Raw genomic sequence first — 27,870 nt, 5'->3', positions numbered from 1 at the left:
GTATAACACTGGGGTACAGTACTGGTGGGTACAGGTCTGTCACTGTATAACACTGGGGTACAATACTGGTGGGTACAGGTCTGTCACTGTATAACACTGGGGTACAGTACTGGTGGGTACAGGTCTGTCACTGTATAACACTGGGGTACAGTACTGGTGGGTACAGGTCTGTCACTGTATAACACTGGAGTACAGTACTGGTGGGTACAGGTCTGTCACTGTATAACACTGGGGTACAGTACTGGTGGGTACAGGTCTGTCACTGTATAACACTGGGGTACAGTACTGGTGGGTACAGGTCTGTCACTGTATAACACTGGGGTACAGTACTGGTGGGTACAGGTCTGTTATTGTATAACACTGGGGTACAGTACTGGTGGGTACAGGTCTGTCACTGTATAACACTGGGGCACAGTACTGGTGGGTACAGGTCTGTCACTATAACACTGGGGTACAGTACTGGTGTGTACAGGTCTGTCACTGTATAACACTGGGGTACAGTACTGGTGGGTACAGGTCTGTCGCTGTATAACACTTGGGTACAGTACTGGTGGGTACAGGTCTGTCACTGTATAACACTGGGGTACAGTACTGGTGGGTACAGGTCTGTCACTGCATAACACTGGGGTACAGTACTGGTGGGTACAGGTCTGTCACTAGGGAGGGAGTGATATTGGGTAAGGCTGAGTCCCACAGTGCTGCTCACCATTCAGACTGTAAAGAGTTGCAGAGAAGTAGGAATTAGGGGAAAAGCTCATTTGTCGGGAGCAATCTGTTGCGTTCCCGTGGTCTGAACCAATTCACTGTATAAGCCTTGTGATGAGACGCCTAGTTAATGGAACCCTTCTCTCCTTTCTGTGCAGTTCTTCGGGATGATTTCAGACAGAACCCTTCCGATGTGATGGTGGCAGCTGGCGAGCCCGCCGTCATGGAATGCCAACCTCCCCGTGGGCACCCGGAGCCAACCATCTCCTGGAAAAAGGACAGCGCCCGTCTGGATGACAAGGATGAAAGGATCACGGTAAAACTGAGTGTGGTGGAGGCAGACTCAATCGGGCTTTCAAAAGGGAGTTGGATAAGCACCAGAAGGAAAAACATTTGCAGGGCTACGGGGAAAGGGCGGGGGAGTGGGACTCGCTGAACTGCTCTTGCAGAGAGCCGGCACGGGCCGAATGGCCTCCTTCTGTGCTGTAACCATTCTGAGTCCGTTGTGCTTGTAGCTTGCATCAACTGATGACCCGTTTCCTCTGCTGGTTGTTCACTGGTGTGGAGATGCCGGAGTTGGACTGGGGTGGACAAATGTAAGAAGTCACACAACACCAGGTTATAGTCCAACAGCTTTATTTGAAATCACAAGCTTTCGGAGCGCTGCTCCTTCGCCTCCTTCACCTGACGAAGGAGCAGAGCTCCGAAAGCTTGTGATTTCAAATAAAGCTGTTGGACTATAACCTGGTGTTGTGTGACTTCTTACGGTTGTTCACTGAATTACTATGAAAAAAAAGATACAGTTCCCAAAACTGATGGCGAGAGTAAATTGGTGTCCTCGAGCCTAGATTAGAAATGAGAAAAATGTTAATCCCACGGAGTGGTAGCTGAATCACTGAAAGCAGTTTCGCTCAGTTGGCAGCACTCTCATCTTTAGGCCAGAAATGTCTGCGGTTTGAGCCCGACTACAGGACGGCACTGAGGGGTGCTGCCTTGTTGGAGGGGTCATCCTTGAGTTAAGAGGTGGAGCTAATGCCCTGCCCGCTGTGTCAGGTGGTTGTTACAGATCCCCTGAAGAGTTCCGCTGTGGCTCAGTGGGCAGCACTCTCACCTCTGAGTCAGAAGGTCGTGGGTTCGCCGTCCCACTCCCGAGACTGGAGCACGTGATGAAGGCTGACACTCCCAGTGCAGATCATTTGTGTTTTAGTGATGTTGATTGATGGATAAATATTGTCCAGGATAGCAGGGAGAACTCCCCCGAAATAGTACCATGGGATCTTTTACATCCACCTGAGAGGGCAGATGGGATTACATAGGATAAAAACAGAAGAACATAAGAAGTAAGAGCAGGAGTCGGCCATTCGGCCCCTCGAGCCTGCTCCGCCATTCAATAAGATCACGGCTGATCATCGACCTCAACTCCACTTTCCCGCCCGATCTCCATATCCCTCGATTCCCCGAGAGTCCAAATACCCATCGATCTCGGCCTTGAATATACTCAAAGACTGAGCCTCCACAGCCCTCTGGGGCAGAGAATTCCAAAGATTCACCACCCTCTGAGTGAAGAAATTCTTCCTCATCTCAGTCTTAAATGGCCGACCCGTTATCCTGAGACTATGTCCCCTAGTTCTAGACACTCCAGCCAGGGGGAAACAACCTCTCAGCATCGACCCTGTCAATCCCCCCCAGAATCTTACATGTTTCAATGAGATCACCTCTCATTCTTCTAAACTCCAGAGAGTATCGGCCCATTCTACTCAATCTCTCCTCATAGGACAACCCTCTCATCCCAGGAATCAATCTAGTGAACCTTCGTTGCACCGCCTCCAAGGCAAGTATATCCTTCCTTAGATAAGGAGACCAAAACTGTGCACAGTACTCCAGGTGTGGTCTCACCAAGGCCCTGTACAATTGGAGCAAGACTTCCTTACTCTTATACTCCAACCCCCTTGTAATAAAGGCCAACATGTCATTTGCCTTCCTCATTGCTTGCTGTACCTGTACACTAGCTTTCTGTGTTTTTTGCACGAGGACACCCAAATCTCTCTGAACACCAACATTTGAAAGTATCTCACCATTACATCGGATATACGGCACAGAAACAGGCCATTCGGCCCAACCAGTCCATGCCGGTGTTTATGCTCCACTCGAGCCTCCTCCCGTCTTTCCTCATCTAAATCTATCAGCATAACCCTCTGTTCCCTTTTTGCTCATATGCTTGTCTAGCCGCCCCTTAAATGCATCTACACTATTCTCTTCAACCACTCCCTGTGGCAGCGAGTTCCACATTCTCACCACTCTCTGGGGAAAGAAGTTTCTTCTGAATTCCCTATTGGATTTCTTGGTGACTATCTTATATTGATGGCCTCTAGTTTTGCTCTTCCCCACAAGTGGAAACACTCTCTCTGTATCCACTCGTATCAAAACCTTTCATAATTTTAAAGACCTCTATTATGTCACCCCTCAGCCTTTTTTCAAGAGAAAAGAGACCCAGCCTGTTCAGATAGCAAAATACTGCGGATGCTAGAAATCCGAAATAACAACAGAAAACGCTGTTTCCACGACCAACTCGGCCTCTTACATTGTTCCACGGAAACTCAGTGTAAGCTCGAGGAACAGCACCTCATCTTCCGATTAGGCACTTTACAGCCTTCCGGACTCAACATCGAGTTCAACAATTTCAGATCATAACCTCGGCCCCTATCATATTTTTATATATTTTTTTTCCACACCTTTGGTTTGTGCCTTTTCCTTTTCTTCTCTCCCACATGGCAGCTGTCTCTCACTCTGCCAGCGCATTTCACACTTCATCTAGAGCCATCCTTTCTTTCTTTACCTGCCCTATTACCATCTCGTCTCACCTTGAATATCTCTTAATGTCTCTTCACCCCCCCCAGACCTTCCCTTTTGTTCTTTCATCCCCTCCCCCATTTCCCAGCCCCCAAACTGGCCTTTTTCATCCGTTTCATTTCCTGCTTTTTTCTCAGTTCTGACGAAGGGTCTTCGACCTGAAACGTTAACTCTGTTTCCCCCAGTCTATTCATCCTTTCCTGATATGTATACCCTCGCATTTCTGGTATCATCCTTGTAAATCTTCTCTGCACCCTCTCCAGTGCCTCTATATCCTTTTTATAATATGGTGACCAGAACTGTACGCAGTGACGTAAGAAAACTACTAGACAATTAGACCAAGTGCCTAGTAGTTTTCCTACGTCAATTTAATCAACTGTTTTACAACATGGAGGTCTAGTTGTGTCCTTCACTAGTTCCTGTTAAGAATGTCCTGCACAAGCTGGGGCCGTGCCCAAGTATTTATACTCTCCCTGGACAGCACCACCCATAGGCCGCTCAGTATTATTTCATAAGTCTTTCTTTCATGAATGACTGATTCATGTCACGCAGTACTCCAAGTGTGGTCTAACCAAGGTTCGATACGGGGCCTCGGTTTCACGTCTCATCCGAAAGGCGCCCAAGATTAAACGGGTTGGTAGAGTTCATTTTCGGGTAGATTTAGGGGTGTGTGAGAGGGGCGGAGTAGCTGAGCCCAGTGGCAGTATCTCGTTATGTCCTCTCTGAAACTGTTTCCAATGGCTGAAGGGTCGATAACCAGAGGGCACAGATTTAAGGTGAATGGCGAAAGAGCCAGAGGTGACAGGAGGAAAAACCTTTTTACACAGCGAGTGGTTTGGATTTGGAATGTGCTGCCTGATAGGGCGGTGGATACAGATTCATAATAACCTTCTGAAGGGAATTGGATAAATAGTTGGAGGAGAAAAACTGCAGGGATATGGGGAAAGAGCGGGCGAGTGGGACTAACGGGATCGCTCCGCGACAGAGCCAGCGCAGACTCGATGGGCCGAATGGCTGCACTATTCCATGATTTATTTTTTCTTCACTTGCTTTGTGGCGTTTGGCAGTGTAACAGTCACTCCGCGTCGGTGCAATTCATTGGATGCGGAACTGCTGGCAGACATTTCTGAGAGATGTGATATGCGGCTTAATAAATTCACGTCAGTCTTTCTGCTGTAATCAATCAGAAATAAAGTTTGACAGACACTTTGTCTGGAAGATAGTGCCTCTCTTAGATGAATGAGCAGCTGTACAGTTTACAAAAGGGCCGATTTTAACCCCTCGCTCCCTGCCTCCTCCCAGCCTTGCAGGATCTCACCCCCTCACCATTTTCACTTACCTGAATTCAGGAAATTGCATTGGTAAAAGAAAGAAAAGACATGCATTTCTATAGCACCTATCAAGACCCCAGGACATCCCAAAGTGCTTTACAGCCAATGAAGCACTTTTGAGCAGTGGCAATGTGCGCTCAGCAAGATCCCACAAACAGCAATGTGATAATGACCAGATCATCTGCTTTTAATAATGTTGGTTGAGGGAACGTAGGAAAAAAGGAGGGGTAAATATTGGCCCAGGACACCGGGGAGAACTCCCCCTGCCCTTCTTCGAAATACTGGCTTAGGGATACCCTCAGACCGCCATGGTGGCGGTGTGGCTCTCATCACCAAATCACACCTGGGCCTGTCCCCCTAATTCTCCGGCACCTTCTCCTCCTTTGAGCATCTCACCTTATTCCACCCCTCTCACCTCTCATTTAAAAATTCTCATTCTCTACCGCCCACCCAAGTACCATAAACATTTTATTACCGAGATATCTTCGCTGCTTTCCTCCCTCAGCCTCTGCACCGAACGACTTCTCATCCTCGGTGATTTCATCCTCCATCTCAATTCATCACGCTCTCTCTCTCCTCTGAGTTCATTAGCCTCCTATCCTCCCTTAATCTCTCCCTCCATGTAAACTCCCCAACCCATATTCATGGCCACCCCCTCAACCTTGCCATCTCTCGTGGCCTCGCTACTTCCATCGTGTCAATCGCAGATAAGGCCATCTCTGACCACTTCCTCGTATCACTCTCCACCCACATCCCTCTTCCCCCCCAACCCCCGCCAACCCTAATACCTTCTGTGTCCGTCCCTGGAAAAAACTCTCTCCCAACTCTCTTACAACTGCACTTATGAAATCCCAACTGTCCATCCTTTGGCCCTCCATTCACCACAACATTTCTGCAGCTACCGATCTGCTCAACCACACCCTCACCACCACCTTTGATGCCCCAGTCCCTATTAAAACAATTACTCTCTCTGACCATGGCTATTCCTCCTGGTACGGCCCTCATCTTCACTCCCTTAACTCCAACGGATGCAGACTTGAACAGATATGGTGGACAACTGGTTTAACCATTCACCGCCAGATCTGGCTGGACCACACAAAGCACTATCGGGCCCTGCTCTCGTCTGCCAAAATTGCTCACTATTCCAGAATCATTCTGGAATCTATAGATAACCCCCGGCTTCTATTCTCTACTGCTAACCGTCTTCTTAAACCCTTCTCCCCTGTCTCCTCCACCCTCACCTCCGACAACAAGTGCGAGGAGCTCATGGACTTCTCTAATATTAAGACATTTCCGTTCAGCTGCCTCTGCCACTCCCCTTCCTTCCCCATGCCCACCGGGCCAAACTTCCTCTAAGGTTCCCCCCTGCCCTAGTCCTGAACTCACATATTTCTCCAGTTTCTCTCCGATCTCCACTCATGGCCTGTCCGCGCTCATCTTGTCCATGAAACCCACCTCCTGCTCCCTCTACCCTATTCCCACCAAACTGCTGACCACCCAACTTCCTTTTCTGGCTCCGATATTAGCTGACATTGTTAACGGTTCTCTCTCCTCAGGTACTGTCCCGCTCTCCCTCAAATCTGCCGTCATCACCCCTCTCCTCAAAAAAACAACCCTTGACCCCTCCGTCCTTGCAAACTACCGCCTCATCTCAACCTCCCTTTCCTCTCCAAAGTCCTTGAACGCGTTGTTGCCTCTTAAATCCGTGCCCATCTTTCCCGCAACTCCATGTTTGAATCTCTCCAATCAGGTTTCCGCCCTTGCCACAGTACCAAAACGGCTCTCATCAGAGTTACAAATGACATCATTTGTGACTGTGACAAAGGTAAACTATCCCTCCTCGTCCTTCTTGACTTGTCTGCAGCCTTTGACACAGTTGACCACTCCATCCTTCTTCAACGCCTCTCCACCGTCGCCCAGCAGAGTGGGACTGCACTCACCTGGTACCATTCTTATCCATCTAATCACATAGAATCATAGAATGGTTACAGCACGGAAGAAGGCCATTCGGCCCGTCGAGCCCGTGCCAGCTCTCTGCAAGAGCACTTCAGCTAATCCCACTCCTCCGCCCGTTCCCCGTAGCGCTGCAAATGTCTTTCCTTCAGATACTTATCCAACTCCCTTTTGAAAGCCGTGATTGAGTCTGCCTCCACCGCCCTTTCAGGCAGTGCATTCCAGATCCTAACCACTCGCTGCGTAAAAAAGTTTTTCCTCATGTCGCCTTTGGTTCTTTTGCCAATCACCTTAAATCTGTGTCCTCTGGTTCTCGACCCTTCTGCCAATGGGAACAGTTTCTCTCTATCTACTCTGTCTAGACCCCTCATGATTTTGAACACCTCTATCAAATCTCCTCTCAATCTTCTCTGCTCCAAGGAGAACAACCCCAGCTTCTCCAGTCTATCCATGTAACTGAAGTCCCTTATCCCTGGAATCATTCTCATAAATCTTTTCCGCACCCTCTCTAAGGCCTTCACATCCTTCCTAAAGTGTGGTGCCCAGAATTGGACACAATACTCCAGTTGGGGCCGAACCAGTGTTTTATAAAGGTTCATCATAATTTCCACACTTTTGTACTCTATACCTCTATTTATGAAGCCCAGGATCCCGTAAGCTTTTTTAACCACTTTCTCAACCTGCCCTGCCACCTTCAACGATTTGTGCACACATACCCCCAGGTCTCTCTGTTCGTGCACCCTCTTCAGGATTTTACCATTTAGTTTATATTTCCTCTCCTCATTCTTTCTATCAAAATGTATCACTTCGCACTTTTCTGCATTAAATTCCATCTGCCACGTGTCCGCCCATTCCACCAGCCTGTCTATGTCCTCTTGAAGTCTATCACTCTCCTCCTCACTGTTCACTTTGTGTCATCTGCACATTTTGAAATTGTGCCCAGTACACCCACATCCAAGCCAATGCTATATATCAAGAAAAGCAGTGGTCCTAGAACCGACCCCTGGGGAACACCACTGTGTACCTTCCTCCAGTCCGAAACACAACCATTCACCACTACTCTCTGTTTCCTGTCACTTAGCCAATTCTGTATCCATGCTGCCACTGTCCCTTTTATTCCATGGGCTTCAACTTTGCTGGCAAGCCTATTATGTGGCACTTTGTCAAACGCCTTTTGGAAATCCATGTACACCACGTCAACCGCATTACCCTCATCAACCCTCTCTGTTACCTCATCAAAGAACTCAATCAAGTTACTGTAGTTAAACACGATTTGCCTTTAACAAATCCGTGCTGGCTTTCCTTAATTAATCCACACTTGTCCAAGTGACTTTAATTTTCTTCCTGATTATTGTTTCTAAAAGCTTCCCCACTACCGAGGTCAAACTGACTGGCCTGTAGTTGCTGGGTTTATCCTTACACCCTTTTTGAACAATGGTGTAACATTTGCAATTCTCCAGTCCTCTGGCACCAGCCCTGTATCTAAGGAGGATTGGAATAATATGACCAGTACCTCCGTGATCTCCTCCCTCAATTCCCTCAGCGTCCTCGGATGAAACTCATCCGCTCCTAGTGACTTATCTACTTTAAGTACAGCCAGCCTTTCTAATACCTTTTATCAATTTTTAACCTATCAAGTATCTCCACTACTTCCTCCTTTACTATGTCCTTCCCGCTCCCGCACAATTACCTCTGGTGTCCCCCAAGGATCTATCCTTGGCCCCCTCCTATTTCTCATTTACTTGCTGCCCCTTGGCGACATCATCTGAAAACACAGCGTCAGTTTCCACATGTATGCTCTGTGCCCAGCTCTACTTCACCACCACCTCTCTTGACCACTCCACGCTCTCTAAATTGTCAGACTCCAGTTCTGGATGAGCAGACATTTTCTCCAATTAAATATTGGGAAGACCGAAGCCATTGTTTTCGGTCCCCGCCACAAACTCCGTTCCCTAGCCACTGACTCCATCCCTCTCCCTAACATCTGTCTGAGCTGAACCACACTGTTCACAACCTTGGTGTCAAATCTGACCCTGAAATTAGCTTCCGACCACATATCCGCGGCATAACAAAGACCGCCTATTTCCACCTCCGTAACGTCGCCCGTCTCCACCCTTGCCTCAGCTCATCCGCTACTGAAACCCTCATCCGTGCCTTTGTTACCCTAGACTTGACTATTCCAATGCACTCCTGGCCGGGCTCCCATATTCCACCCTATGTAAACTTGAGGTCATCCAAAACTCAGCTGCCCGTGTCCTAACTCGCACCAAGTCCCGTTCACCCATCACCCCCTGTGCTCGCTGACCTACACTGGCTCCCGGTTAAGCAACTCCTCGATTTCAAAATTCTCATCCTTGTTTTCAAATCCCTCCATGGCCTCGCCCCTCCCTATCTCTGTAATCTCCTCCAGCCCTACAACCCCCCGAGATATCTGTGCTCCTCTAATTCTGCCCTCTTGAGCATCCCTGATTATAATCGCTCAACCATTGGTGGTCGTGCCTTCTGTTGCCTGGGCCCTGAGCTCTGGAATTCCCTCCCTAAACCTCTCCGCCCTCTACTTCTTTCTCTTCCTTTACGACGCTCCTTAAAACTGACTTCTTTGGCCAAGCTTTTGGTCACCTGCCCTAATTTCTTCTTATGTGGCTCGGTGTCAAATGTTTTGTCTTATAACACTCCTGTGAAGCACCTTGGGGCGTTTTACTACGTTGAAGGCGCTATATAAATACAAGTTGTTGTTGTTATTGTTGTGCACATTCCAGGTGAGACAAGAGGGGTTGAATGTTCCTCGTGGCCCCACACAGATACCTCAGACCTCCCCTGCCCCTGGGCTTCCCCCCCCCCACCCTACCTTCCCGGATCACAGACTTACCAACCATCCAAATCCTTACTTACTTTTCCGGGGCCGTTTCTGTGGTCCATCGATGGCAGCCTGGTTCCCCTCCTCCCCTCCCGAATTTTGATTCCCTCCCGCCTGAGGTGACATAATTCCCATGGGAATCTGATTCGGGAACGTAAATGATGGGGCCTCATTCTCCGGGTTGTCTGGTGGGGGTGGGGGGGGTGCGGTGTGGGATGGGGGGGTGGCTACTGGATCGATCTCCACTTCGAACCCCCCCACTCCACCCCCCCCCCATTTCCCCACCGAGTTAAAATCAGGGTTCAGCTTTTTCTTTACGCTCTGCGAGGGGTTTTGAGAAGATAACATCGGGAACACAACCAGCTTCCTTTGGCTGGTGAGTCAGGGAATAGCGCGATACAACGGCAGGGTGGGAAGAGGCGATTGGAGTGCGAGGAGGCTCGCCTGGAGTATAAACACCGGCACGGGCGAGCTGGGTCGAATGGCCCGTTTCTGTGCTGTCGATTCTACGTGTTGAAATCTATGGCATTTATATCAAGCTAACCCGCTTGTGTTACAACAACAGCTGCAACTTGTGTTTATATAGCGCCTTTAACATAGTAAACCGTCCCAAGGCGCTTCACAGGAGCGATTATCAAACAAAATTTGACGTCGAGCCACATAAGGAGCTATTAGGACAGGTGACCAAAAGCTTGGTCAAAGAGATCGGTTTTATGGAACATCTCAAAGAACGAAAGAGAGACTTGCATTTATACAGCGCCTTTCACGACCACAGGACGTCCCAAAGCGCTTTACAGCCAATGAAGTACTTTTTGACGTGTAGTCACTGTTGTAATGCAGCCAATTTGCGCACAGCAAGCTCCCACAAACAGCAATGTGATAATGACCAGATAATCTGTTTTTAGTGATGTTGGTTGAGGGATAAATATTGGCCGAGGACACCGGGGAGAACTCCCCTGCTTTTCTTCAAAGTAGTGGCCATGGGACCTTTTACGTCCACCTGAGAGAGCAGACGGGGCCTCGGTTTAATGTCTCATCCGAAAGACGGCACCTCTGACAGTGCAGCACTCCCTCAGCACTACACTGGGAGTATCAGCCTGGACTTTTGTGCTCGGGTCTCTGGAGTGGGAGGAGAGAGAGCGAGGAGTGAGGCGGAGAGGTTTAGGGAGGCGGTTCCAGAATGTTGTTAGTTACCCAGAAGGTAGAGGCATTGTTAGAAAGGTTGTCAGTGAATCAGCAAGAAACTAGCCTCAGATCAGAAGCCAGGATCCCAGCACCAGCCCTGCACTTGGCAATAAAAAAAATCAAAGTGTCATCCCGATTGGGACAAAGCTGACATTTTTGGCACGGGAGAACAGTTCATTGCTAAAGGCAATGTAGGAAAACATGAGTTACACTCCCTCCGCTGTTGTTCCTCTCGGTTTGTCTACACTTGTAGTTTTGTGCTGTCACTTCAGTATCTTGTGCAGAGGTATCAATTATAAGGATTAAATTGTTCCCTAAAATTCTGACTGGCTGACAAGCCCTGACCTCAACTATTACTCCCCCCCTCCCACTGTTCAAAGAAGGAAAGGGGAGGTTCTCCTGGAGTCCCAGACAATATTTCTCCCTCGAACACCACCAACAAACACATTCACAGAATCACAGAAACCCCACAGTGCAGATAAAGGCCTTTTCGGCCCATCGAGCCTGCACCGACACATATCCCACCCGATCCCCGTAACCCCTACACCAACACATATCCCACCCTATCCCCGTAACCCCACGTATTTAATCCCCCTAACACTAAGGGTCAATTTATCATAGCCAATCAACCTAACCCGCACATCTTTGGACTGTGGGAGGAAACCGGAGCACCCGGAGGAAACCCACGCAAACACGGGGAGAATGTGCAAACTCCACATTAGCCGCTCATTCGTTTCAAACCTAAAGAAAGAACTGGCATTTCTGCACGTCCCAGAGCGCTTCACAGCCCCATGAAGTGCTTTTTGAAGTGTGGTCACTGCGCGCACAGCAAGATCCCACAAACAGCAACGAGATAAATGACCAGATCACCTCATCGCTCCCTCAGCACTGCACTGGGAGTGTCAGTCGACTGCGTGCTTAAGTCTAGGACTTGAACCCACAAGCTTCTGATTCAGAGGTGAGTGTGCTACCCACCGAGCCAAGGCTTGTTTGTGGGACCTGGCTGTGCGCAGTTTGGCTGCATCGTTTCCTACATTACAACAGTGACTACACTTCAAAAAGTACTTCATTGGCTGTGAAGCACTCTGGGATGTCCTGAGGTCATGAACGGTGCTTTATAAATGCTAATTATCTTTCTTTCCTTCCTTCTTTCTTTCCTTCCTTCTTTCCTTCTTCTTTTCTGGCGCGAGGGTGGGGAGAAATCAGGCAGCAAACGCTTTGCTAATGTGTTGCTAATGTCATTCCTTCAGCTTGTCCACCTGGGAGAACAAAGGCAGGACTGTGTTAAGGCAGTGTGCCCACACCTGTGGCCTTTGATGTGTTCCCCGTCCCTCCCACCCGCCCCCCCCCCCCTAATCTCCTACCTCTTACAAAGCACAGCCTGCCAAGGTCTTGTTTGAAGGGTTCTCGCTGACACCTGAAAATATCTTCTGCCTAAACATTAATACAGCGGCACTCACCTGTCTGAGGAATGCTGGAGCATTTCTGCACCTTTAAAGGAGTGGATTAATTTGACTTAAAATTCCGCCCCCCCCCTCATCCCGCCCCGCCCCGCTGCACGAAGAAAAATAGAATTAATTAAGTTTTCAGACTCTGCTGGTGCTTGTGGGAAAAGGAGTCGGTTGAAGTTTTAACTGCTTTTGTTGACAGGCACTCAAAGTGTGATTACACAACGCTCTCGTTGATACAATAGCTGTGTTCAAATAAAGGTGCCTCGCTCGTTCTGCCCTGATGGCTCAGTAGGGGAAAGGCACTGAGCTCCACAAGCCGGGAAGGTCTCAGTAAAGAAAGCACTTGCGTTTGTACACTACCTTTCAGGATGTCCCAGAGCGCTTTACAGCCAATGAAGTTCTTTTTTGAAATGTAGTCACTGTTCGCACAGCAAGCTCCCACAAACTGCAATGTGTTAACGGCCAGATCATCAGTTTTTTAGTGATGTTGGTTGAGGGATAAATATTGGCTCCAGGATACCGGGGGAGAACCCTTCTGCAAAATAGTGGCCGTGGGATCTTTTACGTCCACCTGAGAGAGCAGACGGGGCCTCGGTTTAACGTCTGATCCGAAAGATGGCACCTCCGACAGTGCAGCACTCCTTCAGTACTGCACTGGGAGTGTCAGCCTAGATTTTTGTGCTCAAGTCTCTGGAGGTGGACTTGAACCCGGGACCTTCTGAGCCACGGCCAACACTGCAGTACAGAGCGGAAGGAGTGTTACATTGCCTGAGGTGCTGTCATTCATATGAGACATCAAAGAGAGGCCTCATCTGCCTGTTCAGTTGTATGTAAAAGATCCCTTGGTACTACTTGAAGTAGGGCAGGGATTTCTCCCAGCTTCCTGGCCAATATTCCTCGCTCAACAGACACCACCGAACCAGATAAACTGCTGAGTCTTCTAACTCGTGTTTCTGAGATCTTTGCCTACATGACTGAGCTCCAAAAACAATTCTTGTGTCGTGCTTTATGGGTGTGTCTCAGAGCTATGTTAAGGTCCGAGACAAATGCCTCTTCTTTCGCTGTCTTGTTTGTCCTCACAAGTTTTTTAAAATTCATTCACAGGATGTGGGCATCGCTGGCAAAGCCAGCATTTACTGCCCATCCCTAATTGCCCTTGAGAAGGTGGTGGTGAGCTGCCTTCTTGAACCGCTGCAGTCCGTGTGGTGAAGGTGCTCCCACAGCGCTGTTAGGGAGGGAGTTCCAGGATTTTGATCCAGCGACGATGAAGGATCGGCCATATACTTCTAAGTTAGGATCGTGTGTAACTTGGAGGGGAACTTGGAGGTAGTGGTGTTCCCATGCGCCTGCTGCCCTTGTCCTTCTAGCTGGAAGAGGTTGCGGGTTTGGGAGGTGCTGCTGAAGAGGCCTTGGCAAGTTGCTGCAGTGCATCTTGTAGATGGTACACACCGCAGCCACGGTACGCCGGTGGTGGAGGGAGTGAATGCTTAAGGTGGTGGATGGGGGGCCAATCAAGTGGGCTACTTTGTCCTGGATGGTGTCGAGCTTCTGTCAAGTTAGATGCCAAGGACAGGGCAAGAACCCATCGGCATGCAGTCTTGTGCCCCGTGATGTCTGTAAGGAACTGTCGGGTGCTTAAGGGCGGGGCGAGACCTGGCATTAGTTACAGCACAGTTGACACCCAAAGTAATGACAGAAACACTTGCTTTTATGTTAACACTTGAACACTTCTCTACGAAATGTCCCAAAGCACTTGACCCACAATGAATTGCTTTGTCGTGCGGTGAGGTGATTGATGTCACGTTGCTGAATGTGACACCGTAAAGTCCCACAAACAGCGACGGGAAGAACGGACCATTAATCTATTTTTAGTGATGAAGTTCATGTTAGGTTCATGAAGCTCAACTTAAGCTCGAGGAACAGCACCTCATCTTTCGATTAGGCACTTTACAGCCTTCTGGACTCAACATCGAGTTCAACTATTTCAGACCAGAACCTCGGCCCCCATTATTTCGGACAGCAGCTGTTGGTGATGATTCTGACATTCCCATTTACACCTCTAGACCCATCTTTTAGAATCATAGAAAGTTACGGCACAGAAGGAGGCCATTCGGCCCATCTTGTCCGTGCCGGCCGACAAAGAGCTATCCAGCCTAATCCCACTTCCCAGCTCCTGATCCGTAGCTCTGTGGGTTACGGCACTTCAAGGGCGGGTTTTATAACGGGTGGGTTCTATAACAGGTGACACCAAGGGGGTGGAGATCAAATTCTACCCCTTAAAAGCTGAAGTACTATCGTTCAAGTGGTGAGATTGAATTAAGTAAATACTTGGACATATTCTGAAACAGGAAAAGATTGCTGGGCTATGGGGGGGAAAGAGCAGAGGATAGTGAGGCTTATTGGAGAGCTCTTTCATAAAAGCCGGCACAGGCACGATGGGCCGAATGGCCTCCTTCTGTGCTGTCAGAGTCTATGGCAAGAAGCTAGATAAGTACATGAGGAAGGAAGGCATGGAAGGAAAGGTTGATAGGGTGAGATAAAGTAGGGTGGGCAGAGGCTCGTGTGGAGCAGAAAGACCAGCATGGGGCTGTTGGGCCGAATGGCCTGTTTCTGTGCTGTTAATGTATGTAATTCTATGTAAATCTGGTAGTTTGCGGACGGACACCATGAAAGCTGCCGGATTCTGTCTCAGGGATGCCCCTCGGGGAAGACCACCTGCCTCCGTACTCTGCCTGGCCTGGCCTACACATGACTTCAGGCCTAATGTACACAGGTGACTCGTCCTGCCCTTTGAAGTGGCCGAGCAAGTTTTCCAATGAAGACATCGCATCAGCCTGGTCATTTCAGACCGTCCCAAGGCCTCAGCCCTCCCTACGTTTACAGTCCCACATCCCCTCTACCATTGGCGCAAGTGCCTTTACAATCTGGACCTCCCTCCCTCAATCCATCCGCCTTGCTCCACCTTGCCATTTACAACACAATTGCTTGTGCCTTTTGTCACCTCCCCAAACCACCAATTACTTTAATACAAATCGTGAAGCAGTTTGTTTTGATATTGTAAATTTTTTTAAGTCGTTTTTGGGATGTGGGCTTCGCTGGCAAGGCCGGCATTTATTGCCCATCTCTAATTGCCCTTGAAGGTGGTGGTGAGCCGCCTTCTTGAACCGCTGCACTCCGTGTGGTGAAGGTGCTCCCAAAGTGCTGTTAGGGAGGGAGTTCCAGGATTGAAACCCGGCGACGATGAAGGAGCGGCGATATCTGCGTTATATATATAAAAAAACAAGTCCTGTACGTCAGGACATCCCAAAGCGCTTCACAGCCGTGAAGTACTTCTGAAAAGTAGTCGCTGATCTTAATCCAGCTCCCTCACACTGTCACTCAGTAACCCCTCCCCCCAGCGCCCTGTGTTACTGACTGTATCTCTACTAATGTTAATCCAGCTCCCTCACACTCAGTAACCCCTTTCCCCCAGCGCTCTGGGTTACTGACTGTATCTCTACTGATGTTAATCCAGCTCCCTCACACTGTCACTCAGTAACCCCTCTCCCCCAGCGACCTGTGTAACTGACTATCTCTACTGATGTTAATCCAGCTCCCTCACACTGTCAGTCAGTAACCCCTCTCCCCCAGCGCTCTGGGTTACTGACTGTATCTCTACTGATGTTAATCCAACTCCCTCACACTGTCACTCAGTAACCCCTCTCCCCCAGCGCCCTGTGTTACTGACTGTATCTCTACTGATGTTAATCCAGCTCCCTCACACTGTCACTCAGTAACCCCTCTCCCCCAGCGCCCTGTGTTACTGACTGTATCTCTATTGATGTTAATCCAGCTCCCTCACACTGTCACTCAGTAACCCCTCTCCCCCAGCGCCCTGTGTTACTGACTGTATCTCTACTGATGTTAATCCAGCTCCCTCACACTGTCACTCAGTAACCCCTCTCCCCCAGCGCCCTGTGTTACTGACTGTATCTCTACTGATGTTAATCCAGCTCCCTCACACTGTCACTCAGTAACCCCTCTCCCCCAGCGCCCTGTGTTATTGACTGTATCTCTACTGATGTTAATCCAGCTCCCTCACACTGTCACTCAGTAACCCCTCTCCCCCAGCGCCCTGTGTTACTGACTGTATCTCTACTGATGTTAATCCAGCTCCCTCACACTGTCACTCAGTATCCCCTCTCCCCCAGCGCTCTGGGTTACTGACTGTATCTCTACTGATGTTAATCCAGCTCCCTCACACTGTCACTCAGTAACCCCTCTCCCCCAGCGCTCTGGGTTACTGACTGTATCTCTACTGATGTTAATCCAGCTCCCTCACACTGTCACTCAGTAACCCCTGTCCCCCCAGCACCGTGTGTTACTGACTGTATCTCTACTGATGTTAATCCAGCTCCCTCACACTGTCACTCAGTAACCCCTCTCCCCCCAGCGACCTGTGTTACTGACTGTATCTCGACTGATGTTAATCCAGCTCCCTCACACTGTCACTCAGTAACCCCTCTCCCCCAGCGCCCTGTGTTACTGACTGTATCTCTACTGATGTTAATCCAGCTCCCTCACACTGTCACTCAGTAACCCCTCTCCCCCAGCGCCCTGTGTTACTGACTGTATCTCTACTGATGTTAATCCAGCTCCCTCACACTGTCACTCAGTAACCCCTCTCCCCCAGCGCCCTGTGTTACTGACTGTATCTCTACTGATGTTAATCCAGCTCCCTCACACTGTCACTCAGTAACCCCTCTCCCCCAGCGCCCTGTGTTACTGACTGTATCTCTACTGATGTTAATCCAGCTCCCTCACACTGTCACTCAGTAACCCCTCTCCCCCAGCGCCCTGTGTTACTGACTGTATCTCTACTGATGTTAATCCAGCTCCCTCACACTGTCACTCAGTAACCCCTCTCCCCCAGCGCCCTGTGTTACTGACTGTATCTCTACTGATGTTAATCCAGCTCCCTCACACTGTCACTCAGTAACCCCTCTCCCCCAGCGCCCTGTGTTACTGACTGTATCTCTACTGATGTTAATCCAGCTCCCTCACACTGTCACTCAGTAACCCCTCTCCCCCAGCACCCTGTGTTACTGACTGTATCTCTACTGATGTTAATCCAGCTCCCTCACACTGTCACTCAGTAACCCCTCTCCCCCAGCGCCCTGTGTTACTGACTGTATCTCTACTGATGTTAATCCAGCTCCCTCACACTGTCACTCAGTAACCCCTCTCCCCCAGCGCCCTGTGTTACTGACTGTACCTGTACTGATGTTAATCCAGCTCCCTCACACTGTCACTCAGTAACCCCTCCCCCAGCGCCCTGTGTTACTGACTGTATCTCTACTGATGTTAATCCAGCTCCCTCACTCTGTCACTCAGTAACCCCTCTCCCCCAGCGCCCTGTGTTACTGACTGTATCTCTACTGATGTTAATCCAGCTCCCTCACACTGTCACTCAGTAACCCCTCTCCCCCAGCGCCCTGTGTTACTGACTGTATCTCTACTGATGTTAATCCAGCTCCCTCACACTGTCACTCAGTAACCCCTCCCCCAGTGCTCTGTGTTACTGACTGTATCTCTACTGATGTTAATCCAGCTCCCTCACACTGTCACTCAGTAACCCCTCTCCCCCAGTGCTCTGTGTTACTGACTGTATCTCTACTGATGTTAATCCAGCTCCCTCACACTGTCACTCAGTAACCCCTCTCCCCCAGTGCCCTGTGTTACTGACTGTATCTCTACTGATGTTAATCCAGCTCCCTCACACTGTCACTCAGTAACCCCTCTCCCCCAGCGCCCTGTGTTACTGACTGTATCTCTACTGATGTTAATCCAGCTCCCTCACACTGTCACTCAGTAACCCCTCCCCCAGCGCCCTGTGTTACTGACTGTATCTCTACTGATGTTAATCCAGCTCCCTCACTCTGTCACTCAGTAACCCCTCTCCCCCAGCGCCCTGTGTTACTGACAGTATCTCTACTGATGTTAATCCAGCTCCCTCACACTGTCACTCAGTAACCCCTCTCCCCCAGCACCCTGTGTTACTGACTGTATCTCTACTGATGTTAATCCAGCTCCCTCACACTGTCACTCAGTAACCCCTCTCCCCCAGCGCCCTGTGTTACTGACTGTATCTCTACTGATGTTAATCCAGCTCCCTCACACTGTCACTCAGTAACCCCTCTCCCCCAGTGCTCTGTGTTCCTGACTGTATCTCTACTGATGTTAATCCAGCTCCCTCACACTGTCACTCAGTAACCCCTCTCCCCCCAGCGCCCTGTGTCACTGACTGTATCTCTACTGATGTTAATCCAGCTCCCTCACACTGTCACTCAGTAACCCCTCTCCCCCAGCGCCCTGTGTTACTGACTGTATCTCTACTGATGTTAATCCAGCTCCCTCACACTGTCACTCAGTAACCCCTCTCCCCCAGCGCCCTGTGTTACTGACTGTATCTCTACTGATGTTAATCCAGCTCCCTCACACTGTCACTCAGTAACCCCTCTCCCCCAGCGCCCTGTGTTACTGACTGTATCTCTACTGATGTTAATGCAGCTCCCTCACACTGTCACTCAGTAATCCCTCTCCCCCAGCGCCCTGTGTTACTGACTGTATCTCTACTGATGTTAATCCAGCTCCCTCACACTGTCACTCAGTAATCCCTCTCCCCCAGCGCCCTGTGTTACTGACTGTATCTCTACTGATGTTAATCCAGCTCCCTCACACTGTCACTCAGTAACCCCTCTCCCCCAGCGCCCTGTGTTACTGACTGTATCTCTACTGATGTTAATCCAGCTCCCTCACACTGTCACTCAGTAACCCCTCTCCCCCAGCGCCCTGTGTTACTGACTGTATCTCTACTGATGTTAATCCAGCTCCCTCACACTGTCACTCAGTAATCCCTCTCCCCCAGCGCTCTGGGCTACTGTCTGCATCTCTACTGATGTTAATCCAACTCCCTCACACTGTCACTCAGTAACCCCTCTCCCCCAGCGCCCTGTGTTACTGACTGTATCTCTACTGATGTTAATCCAGCTCCCTCACACTGCCACTCAGTAACCCCTCTCCCCCAGCGCCCTGTGTTACTGACTGTATCTCTACTGATGTTAATCCAGCTCCCTCACACTGTCACTCAGTAATCCCTCTCCCCCAGCGCCCTGTGTTACTGACTGTATCTCTACTGATGTTAATCCAGCTCCCTCACACTGTCACTCAGTAACCCCTCTCCCCCAGCGCCCTGTGTTGACTGTATCTCTACTAATGTTAATCCAGCTCCCTCACACTCAGTAACCCCTCTCCCCCAGCGCCCTGTGTCACTGACTGTATCTCTACTGATGTTAATCCAGCTCCCTCACACTGTCACTCAGTAATCCCTCTCCCCCAGCGCCCTGTGTTACTGACTGTATCTCTACTGATGTTAATCCAGCTCCCTCACACTGTCACTCAGTAACCCCTCTCCCCCAGCGCCCTGTGTTGACTGTATCTCTACTGATGTTAATGCAGCTCCTTCACACTGTCACTCAGTAATCCCTCTCCCCCAGCGCTCTGGGCTACTGACTGTATCTCTACTAATGTTAATCCAGCTCCCTCACACTCAGTAACCCCTCTCCCCCAGCGCCCTGTGTTACTGACTGTATCTCTACTGATGTTAATCCAGCTCCCTCACACTGTCACTCAGTAATCCCTCTCCCCCAGCGCCCTGTGTTACTGACTGTATCTCTACTGATGTTAATGCAGCTCCCTCACACTGTCACTCAGTAATCCCTCTCCCCCAGCGCCCTGTGTTACTGACTGTATCTCTACTGATGTTAATGCAGCTCCCTCACACTGTCACTCAGTAATCCCTCTCCCCCAGCGCTCTGGGCTACTGACTGTATCTCTACTGATGTTAATCCAACTCCCTCACACTGTCAGGCTGGTGTGATCATCACTTGAAACATGAATTTCCCCCAAGGGAAATAGAAAGAAATAAAGATAACTGTTTTAGTTAAGGTTATTGTGAATTCCGGGACATCTTTGGTTCTCTGAGCGAGTGCCTGTTGTGAACGGACTTTGTTATGAAGCTGGGAAAAGCTCATGGGAGGTCAAGGCTTCCTCCTGCTTCCGAGCAATTTGAAACAAATTGCAAAAAAACTGGTTGGACACTTGACAAAAAGAAAAGCTTAATCAGGCTGATTTGGTTGGGCTGAAAGCAGCTAATGAGGCCTTTATAAATCGATGGGGAAGCTTGGCCTTTCAAAAAGCTTTAGTCAAGGAATCTGCCTGCTTTACATCTGCACTGTTTGGGTAGAAAGAGGTCCTCACTATCAGTGACACATACCATGCGTGCGAGAAACCAGCTAATGAGTCTCGCTTGTACAGCCGAGCGAAATACGAACTAATCGTTGGTGTTCATTAATCGCAAAACAAGGAAGGAAATAATTGGTGGTTAGTGAGGTTATGGTTTTAAAAAAAATAGGAGTTCTTGGAGAGAGAGCAACCTTTGCCCAGTGCCTCGCTCCCGAGACCAGACCGCCAGACAACGGCCTGTAATCACCGCCGAAGGAGAACACGTTTACAATTAGCGGGGAAGATGATGATGGTCTCTGGTGTGACCAGTTGCCCCCTTGTTTACTTGGTTTGGGAGATTTATCACCCCTCGCCGACCTCTGGTTTTCCAGACTGATGACATGTTTCGGTGGCTCACTTGTCTCGGTGATACCCAGAACTTTCCGTTGATTGACTCATAATTTGAACAATTTGTTTAAGAGGAGGAAAAAGTCATTATTCCCAACTAACTAATCCCTTAGACTCAGATCAACCCCACCTACCCACCTTCTCCCCATATCCCTCAATCCCACCCACCCACCTTCTCCTCATATCCCTCAATCCCACCACCCACCTTCTCCCCATATCCCTCAATCCCACCTACCCACCTTCTCCCCATATCCCTCAACCCCACCTACCCACCTTCTCCCCATATCCCTCAATCCCACCTACCCACCTTCTCCCCATATCCCTCAATCCCACCTTCTCCCCATATCGCCAACCCCACCTTCTCCCCATATCCCTCAATCCCACCTATCCACCTTCTCCCCATATCCCTCAACCCCACCTACCCACCTTCTCCCCATATCCCTCAATCCCACCTACCCACCTTCTCCCCATATCCCTCAATCCCACCTTCTCCCCATATCGCCAACCCCACCTTCTCCCCATATCCCTCAATCCCACCTACCCACCTTCTCCCCATATCCCTCAACCCCACCTACCCACCTTCTCCCCATATCCCTCAATCCCACCTACCCACCTTCTCCCCATATCCCTCAATCCCACCTTCTCCCCATATCGCCAACCCCACCTTCTCCCCATATCCTTCAATCCCACCCACCCACCTTCACCTCATATCCCTCAATCCCACCACCCACCTTCTCCCCATATCCCTCAATCCCACCTACCCACCTTCTCCCCATATCCCTCAACCCCACCTACCCACCTTCTCCCCATATCCCTCAATCCCACCTACCCACCTTCTCCCCATATCCCTCAATCCCACCTTCTCCCCATATCGCCAACCCCACCTTCTCCTCATATCCCTCAATCCCACCTACCCACCTTCTCCCCATATCCCTCAACCTCACCTACCCACCTTCTCCCCATATCCTTCAACCCCACCTACCCACCTTCTCCCCATATCCCTCAACCTCACCTACCCACCTTCTCCCCATATCCCTCAATCCCACCTACCCACCTTCTCCTCATATCCCTCAATCCCACCTACCCACCTTCTCCCCATATCCCTCAACCCCACCTACCCACCTTCTCCCCATATCCCTCAACCCCACCGACCCACCTTCTCCCCATATCCCTCAACCTCACCTACCCACCTTTTCCTCATATCCCTCAATCCCACCGACCCACCTTCTCCCCATATCCCCAACCTCACCTTCTCCCCATATCCCTCAACCCCACCTACCCACCTTCTCCTCATATCCCTCAATCCCACCTACCCACCTTCTCCCCATATCCCCAACCCCACCTTCTCCCCATATCCCTCAATCCCACCTACCCACCTTCTCCATATCCCTCAATCCCACCTACCCACCTTCTCCCCATATCCCTCAATCCCACCTACCCACCTTCTCCCCATATCCCTCAATCCCACCTACCCACCTTCTCCTCATATCCCTCAATCCCACCCACCCACCTTCTCCCCATATCCCTCAACCCCACCTACCCACCTTCTCCCCATATCCCTCAACCCCACCTACCCACCTTCTCCCCATATCCCTCAACCCCACCTACCCACCTTCTCCCCATATCCCTCAATCCCACCTACCCACCTTCTCCCCGTATTGCTCAATCCCACCCACCCTCCTTCTCCCCATATCCCTCAACCCCACCTTCTCAACATATCCCTCAACCTCACCTACCCACCTTTTCCCCTTATCCCTCAATCCCACCCACCCACCTTCTCCCCATATCCCTCAATCCCACCTACCCACCTTCTCCTCATATCCCTCAATCCCACCTACCCACCTTCTCCCCATATCCCTCAATCCCACCTACCCACCTTCTCCCCATATCCCTCAATCCCACCTTCTCCCCATATCGCCAACCCCACCTTCTCCTCATATCCCTCAATCCCACCTACCCACCTTCTCCCCATATCCCTCAACCTCACCTACCCACCTTCTCCCCATATCCTTCAACCCCACCTACCCACCTTCTCCCCATATCCCTCAACCTCACCTACCCACCTTCTCCCCATATCCCTCAATCCCACCTACCCACCTTCTCCTCATATCCCTCAATCCCACCTACCCACCTTCTCCCCATATCCCTCAACCCCACCTACCCACCTTCTCCCCATATCCCTCAACCCCACCTACCCACCTTCTCCCCATATCCCTCAAACTCACCTACCCACCTTTTCCTCATATCCCTCAATCCCACCTACCCACCTTCTCCCCATATCCCCAACCTCACCTTCTCCCCATATCCCTCAACCCCACCTACCCACCTTCTCCTCATATCCCTCAATCCCACCTACCCACCTTCTCCCCATATCCCCAACCCCACCTTCTCCCCATATCCCTCAATCCCACCTACCCACCTTCTCCATATCCCTCAATCCCACCTACCCACCTTCTCCCCATATCCCTCAATCCCACCTACCCACCTTCTCCCCATATCCCTCAATCCCACCTACCCACCTTCTCCTCATATCCCTCAATCCCACCCACCCACCTTCTCCCCATATCCCTCAACCCCACCTACCCACCTTCTCCCCATATCCCTCAACCCCACCTACCCACCTTCTCCCCATATCCCTCAATCCCACCTACCCACCTTCTCCCCATATCCCTCAACCCCACCTTCTCCCCATATCCCTCAACCCCACCTACCCACCTTCTCCCCATATCCCTCAATCCCACCTACCCACCTTCTCCCCATATCCCTCAACCTCACCTTCTCCCCATATCCCTCAACCCCACCTACCCACCTTCTCCTCATATCCCTCAATCCCACCTACCCACCTTCTCCCCATATCCCCAACCCCACCTTCTCCCCATATCCCTCAATCCCACCTACCCACCTTCTCCATATCCCTCAATCCCACCTACCCACCTTCTCCCCATATCCCTCAATCCCACCTACCCACCTTCTCCCCATATCCCTCAATCCCACCTACCCACCTTCTCCTCATATCCCTCAATCCCACCCACCCACCTTCTCCCCATATCCCTCAACCCCACCTACCCACCTTCTCCCCATATCCCTCAACCCCACCTACCCACCTTCTCCCCATATCCCTCAACCCCACCTACCCACCTTCTCCCCATATCCCTCAATCCCACCTACCCACCTTCTCCCCGTATTGCTCAATCCCACCCACCCTCCTTCTCCCCATATCCCTCAACCCCACCTTCTCAACATATCCCTCAACCTCACCTACCCACCTTTTCCCCTTATCCCTCAATCCCACCCACCCACCTTCTCCCCATATCCCTCAATCCCACCTACCCACCTTCTCCTCATATCCCTCAATCCCACCTACCCACCTTCTCCCCATATCCCTCAATCCCACCTACCCACCTTCTCCCCATATCCCTCAATCCCACCTTCTCCCCATATCGCCAACCCCACCTTCTCCTCATATCCCTCAATCCCACCTACCCACCTTCTCCCCATATCCCTCAACCTCACCTACCCACCTTCTCCCCATATCCTTCAACCCCACCTACCCACCTTCTCCCCATATCCCTCAACCTCACCTACCCACCTTCTCCCCATATCCCTCAATCCCACCTACCCACCTTCTCCTCATATCCCTCAATCCCACCTACCCACCTTCTCCCCATATCCCTCAACCCCACCTACCCACCTTCTCCCCATATCCCTCAACCCCACCTACCCACCTTCTCCCCATATCCCTCAAACTCACCTACCCACCTTTTCCTCATATCCCTCAATCCCACCTACCCACCTTCTCCCCATATCCCCAACCTCACCTTCTCCCCATATCCCTCAACCCCACCTACCCACCTTCTCCTCATATCCCTCAATCCCACCTACCCACCTTCTCCCCATATCCCCAACCCCACCTTCTCCCCATATCCCTCAATCCCACCTACCCACCTTCTCCATATCCCTCAATCCCACCTACCCACCTTCTCCCCATATCCCTCAATCCCACCTACCCACCTTCTCCCCATATCCCTCAATCCCACCTACCCACCTTCTCCTCATATCCCTCAATCCCACCCACCCACCTTCTCCCCATATCCCTCAACCCCACCTACCCACCTTCTCCCCATATCCCTCAACCCCACCTACCCACCTTCTCCCCATATCCCTCAATCCCACCTACCCACCTTCTCCCCATATCCCTCAACCCCACCTTCTCCCCATATCCCTCAACCTCACCTACCCACCTTTTCCCCTTATCCCTCAATCCCACCCACCCACCTTCTCCCCATATCCCTCAATCCCACCTACCCACCTTCTCCTCATATCCCTCAATCCCACCTACCCACCTTCTCCCCATATCCCTCAATCCCACCTACCCACCTTCTCCCCATATCCCTCAATCCCACCTACCCACCTTCTCCCCATATCCCTCAATCCCACCTACCCACCTTCTCCCCATATCCCTCAATTTCACCTTCTCAACTCTCCCTTTCGGATGAGTCGTTAAACCGAGGCCCCATCTGCCCTCTCAGGTGGACATAAAATAATCCCACGGCCACTATTTGGAGGAAGAGCAGGGGAGTTCTCCCCGGTGCCCTGGACCAAGATTTATTCCTCAGCCAACATCACTAAAACACATTGGGGGAAAAATTGGGTGAGTAGCGCCACCTGTTAGCGCCTAAAGAGGCAGTCAGTGGCTGTAGCGCCACTGGCTGCGCCTCCCACAATATTCAGCAGGGGCGCTAATGGTGGCGTTAGCCTTTTGCGCTGCGCCGCCACCGATGACGTCATCGGTGTGCGCAGCGCCCCATTTGCACCCCGATCGCGATATTTGGTAGCGAACGCCGCTGTAGCGCCGTTCGCTACCCGTGCCCGGTTCACGGGGCCTTGCTGCGCCGGCAGAGGCGTAAGTTAAGGTGGAGGTGCGGGGCGGCCGCTTTTTCGGCGGCCGCCTGCCATCACCTCTGTCCCCGGCCTCCCGGTCCCCCCCCCCCACCCCACCCCCGCGGCATTGTCGGCTGTTTCCCGAGAGCCCGGCACTTCTCCTCGGTGCCGGGCTCTTTTGCCGGCACTCGCAATCGGGGCTCGCGCTGTTGATGGCCCCTCCCCCTTAACAGTGGGCGGAAGGCCTGCAGTACCGCAGCGTGCCGTGCCGCAGCGTGTGGCGCTGCGGCACGTAGCGCTGTGAAATTCACTTTCAGCGCCCTAAGAGGGACGCGGAGCGCCTCGAGCCGCGCCCCGTCTCCCTCTAGGGGCACTTCAACTGAATTTACGGCAATCGCTAATGCGGCGATCGCAGCGCAAATTCCAGCGCCCAGGCGAACTTTGCACCGCTTGGGCGCCTCAGGCCAATTTCTAGGCCATTATCTGGTCATTGTCACATTGCTGTTTGTGGGAGCTTGCTGTGCACAAATTGGCTGCTACGTTTCCTGCAACAGTGACTACACTTTAAAAAAAGTACTTCATTGGCTGTGAAGCACTTTGGGACATCCTGAGGTTGTGAAAGGCGCTATAGAAATGCAAGTTTGTTCTTTCTATGGGATTTTGAACCTCCACCTGAACCGACAGACAAGAAGCGAATGAAATGTTGATGAGTCGGGCCAAAGCCACGGACTGAAACGTCTGTGCTCCGTTATCATAAATGAGCACATGGCAGGACATTTCAACATTCAATAAAGAGTCCCTTCCCCCCCCCCCCAATCATACACAATCACTGATAATGGATCACTGGGAAGGGTCGAAGGCACGAGAGTGCCAACAGTATTCAGGAAAAGGAGACCAGGTTCAGAGAATCCTATTCCTTTTCAAGGCCTGTGGCGAGTTTATCTTTTTAATGAAGATCATGCCCGTTTAATAGAGGTTGCCTGGACTCTCTCTAAGTGCTGTCTGTTCAATTAAGGCTCTCTTTGCCAACCAATTTTACACGGCAGGATGGCGCTGGGGCCCAGAGAGACAGATGCAGCTTTCTGATTACATTGTGAATCCTAATATGTTTCAGGGCACAAGCTCGGGAGTTCAGTTCCTGCATTCACAAATACCAATCTTGCTCTCTCCGGCTAGAGGAAGAGCTAATTGAATGGGACCTTTCTTTAATCCGAGCGCTTGTTAACCTTCCCTTGGCTAACAGCAGCAACAACTTGCATTCGTTACAGGAACTTTATCACAAGGTCCCCGCACACCATGCCTCCGAGCCTGGGGTCGGAAACAAGCAGGCGTTAGGAAAGGGCAGGTGAGGAGAGGTGGGCTGAGAACACGGCTCGATCTACAGGAGGTCTTAGGTACTGTCGGGTGAGAGCTCAAAGAAAGAAAGAAATAGCTTGCATTACAACAGTGACCGCACTTCATTGGCTGTGAAGTGCTTTGGGACATCCTGAGGTCGAGAAAGGCGCTGTAGAAATTCAAGTTCTTTCATTCTGTTGATGGTCAGCTCTCAGTCCAAACAAGACCAACGCCAGTGATGGGAGTAAAAAGTAGCCAATTTGCGTACAGCAAGCTCCCAAAAACAGCAATGTGATAATGACCAGATAATCTGTTATTAGGGAGTGCAGTCCCACCGTCGTCCAGCTGGGTGGGACTGCACTCGCCTGGTTCCATTCTTATCTATCTAATCGTAACCAGAGAATCACCTGCAATGGCATCTCTTCCCGCTCCCACATCATTACCTCTGGTGTTCCCCAAGGATCTATCCTTGGCCCCTCCTATTTCTCATCTACATGTTGCCCCTTGGCGACATCATCCGAAAACACAGCGTCAGTTTCCACATGTTCGCTGACGACACCCAGCTCTACCTCACCACCTCTTCTCTCAACCCCTCCACAGTCTCTAAATTGTCAGACTGCTTGTCCGACATCCAGTTCTAGATGAGCAAAAA

The 27,870-nt window shown here is 50.8% G+C and overlaps 1 protein-coding gene across 5 annotated transcripts in view; it reads left to right on the top strand.

Annotated features, from left to right (window-relative positions):
- robo1 (roundabout, axon guidance receptor, homolog 1 (Drosophila)) overlaps positions 1 to 27,870 on the top strand; it is a 1,098,986-nt gene that overhangs the window by 916,485 nt on the left and 154,631 nt on the right. For all 5 annotated transcript variants that reach the window (XM_086007312.1, XM_086007317.1, XM_086007315.1 and 2 more), the window contains one exon: positions 864 to 1,021. In XM_086007312.1, coding sequence (XP_085863438.1) covers positions 864 to 1,021 — 158 coding nt within the window. The remainder of the gene's footprint in view (positions 1 to 863; positions 1,022 to 27,870) is intronic.

This window comes from Somniosus microcephalus, chromosome 14, assembly GCF_052327205.1.
Source record: "Somniosus microcephalus isolate GS21.2 chromosome 14, FLI_Smic_1.0, whole genome shotgun sequence".
Lineage (NCBI taxonomy): Eukaryota > Metazoa > Chordata > Chondrichthyes > Squaliformes > Somniosidae > Somniosus > Somniosus microcephalus.
Note: the sequence above shows the minus strand (reverse complement) of the source record. Positions and strands in the feature narration are given on the sequence as shown.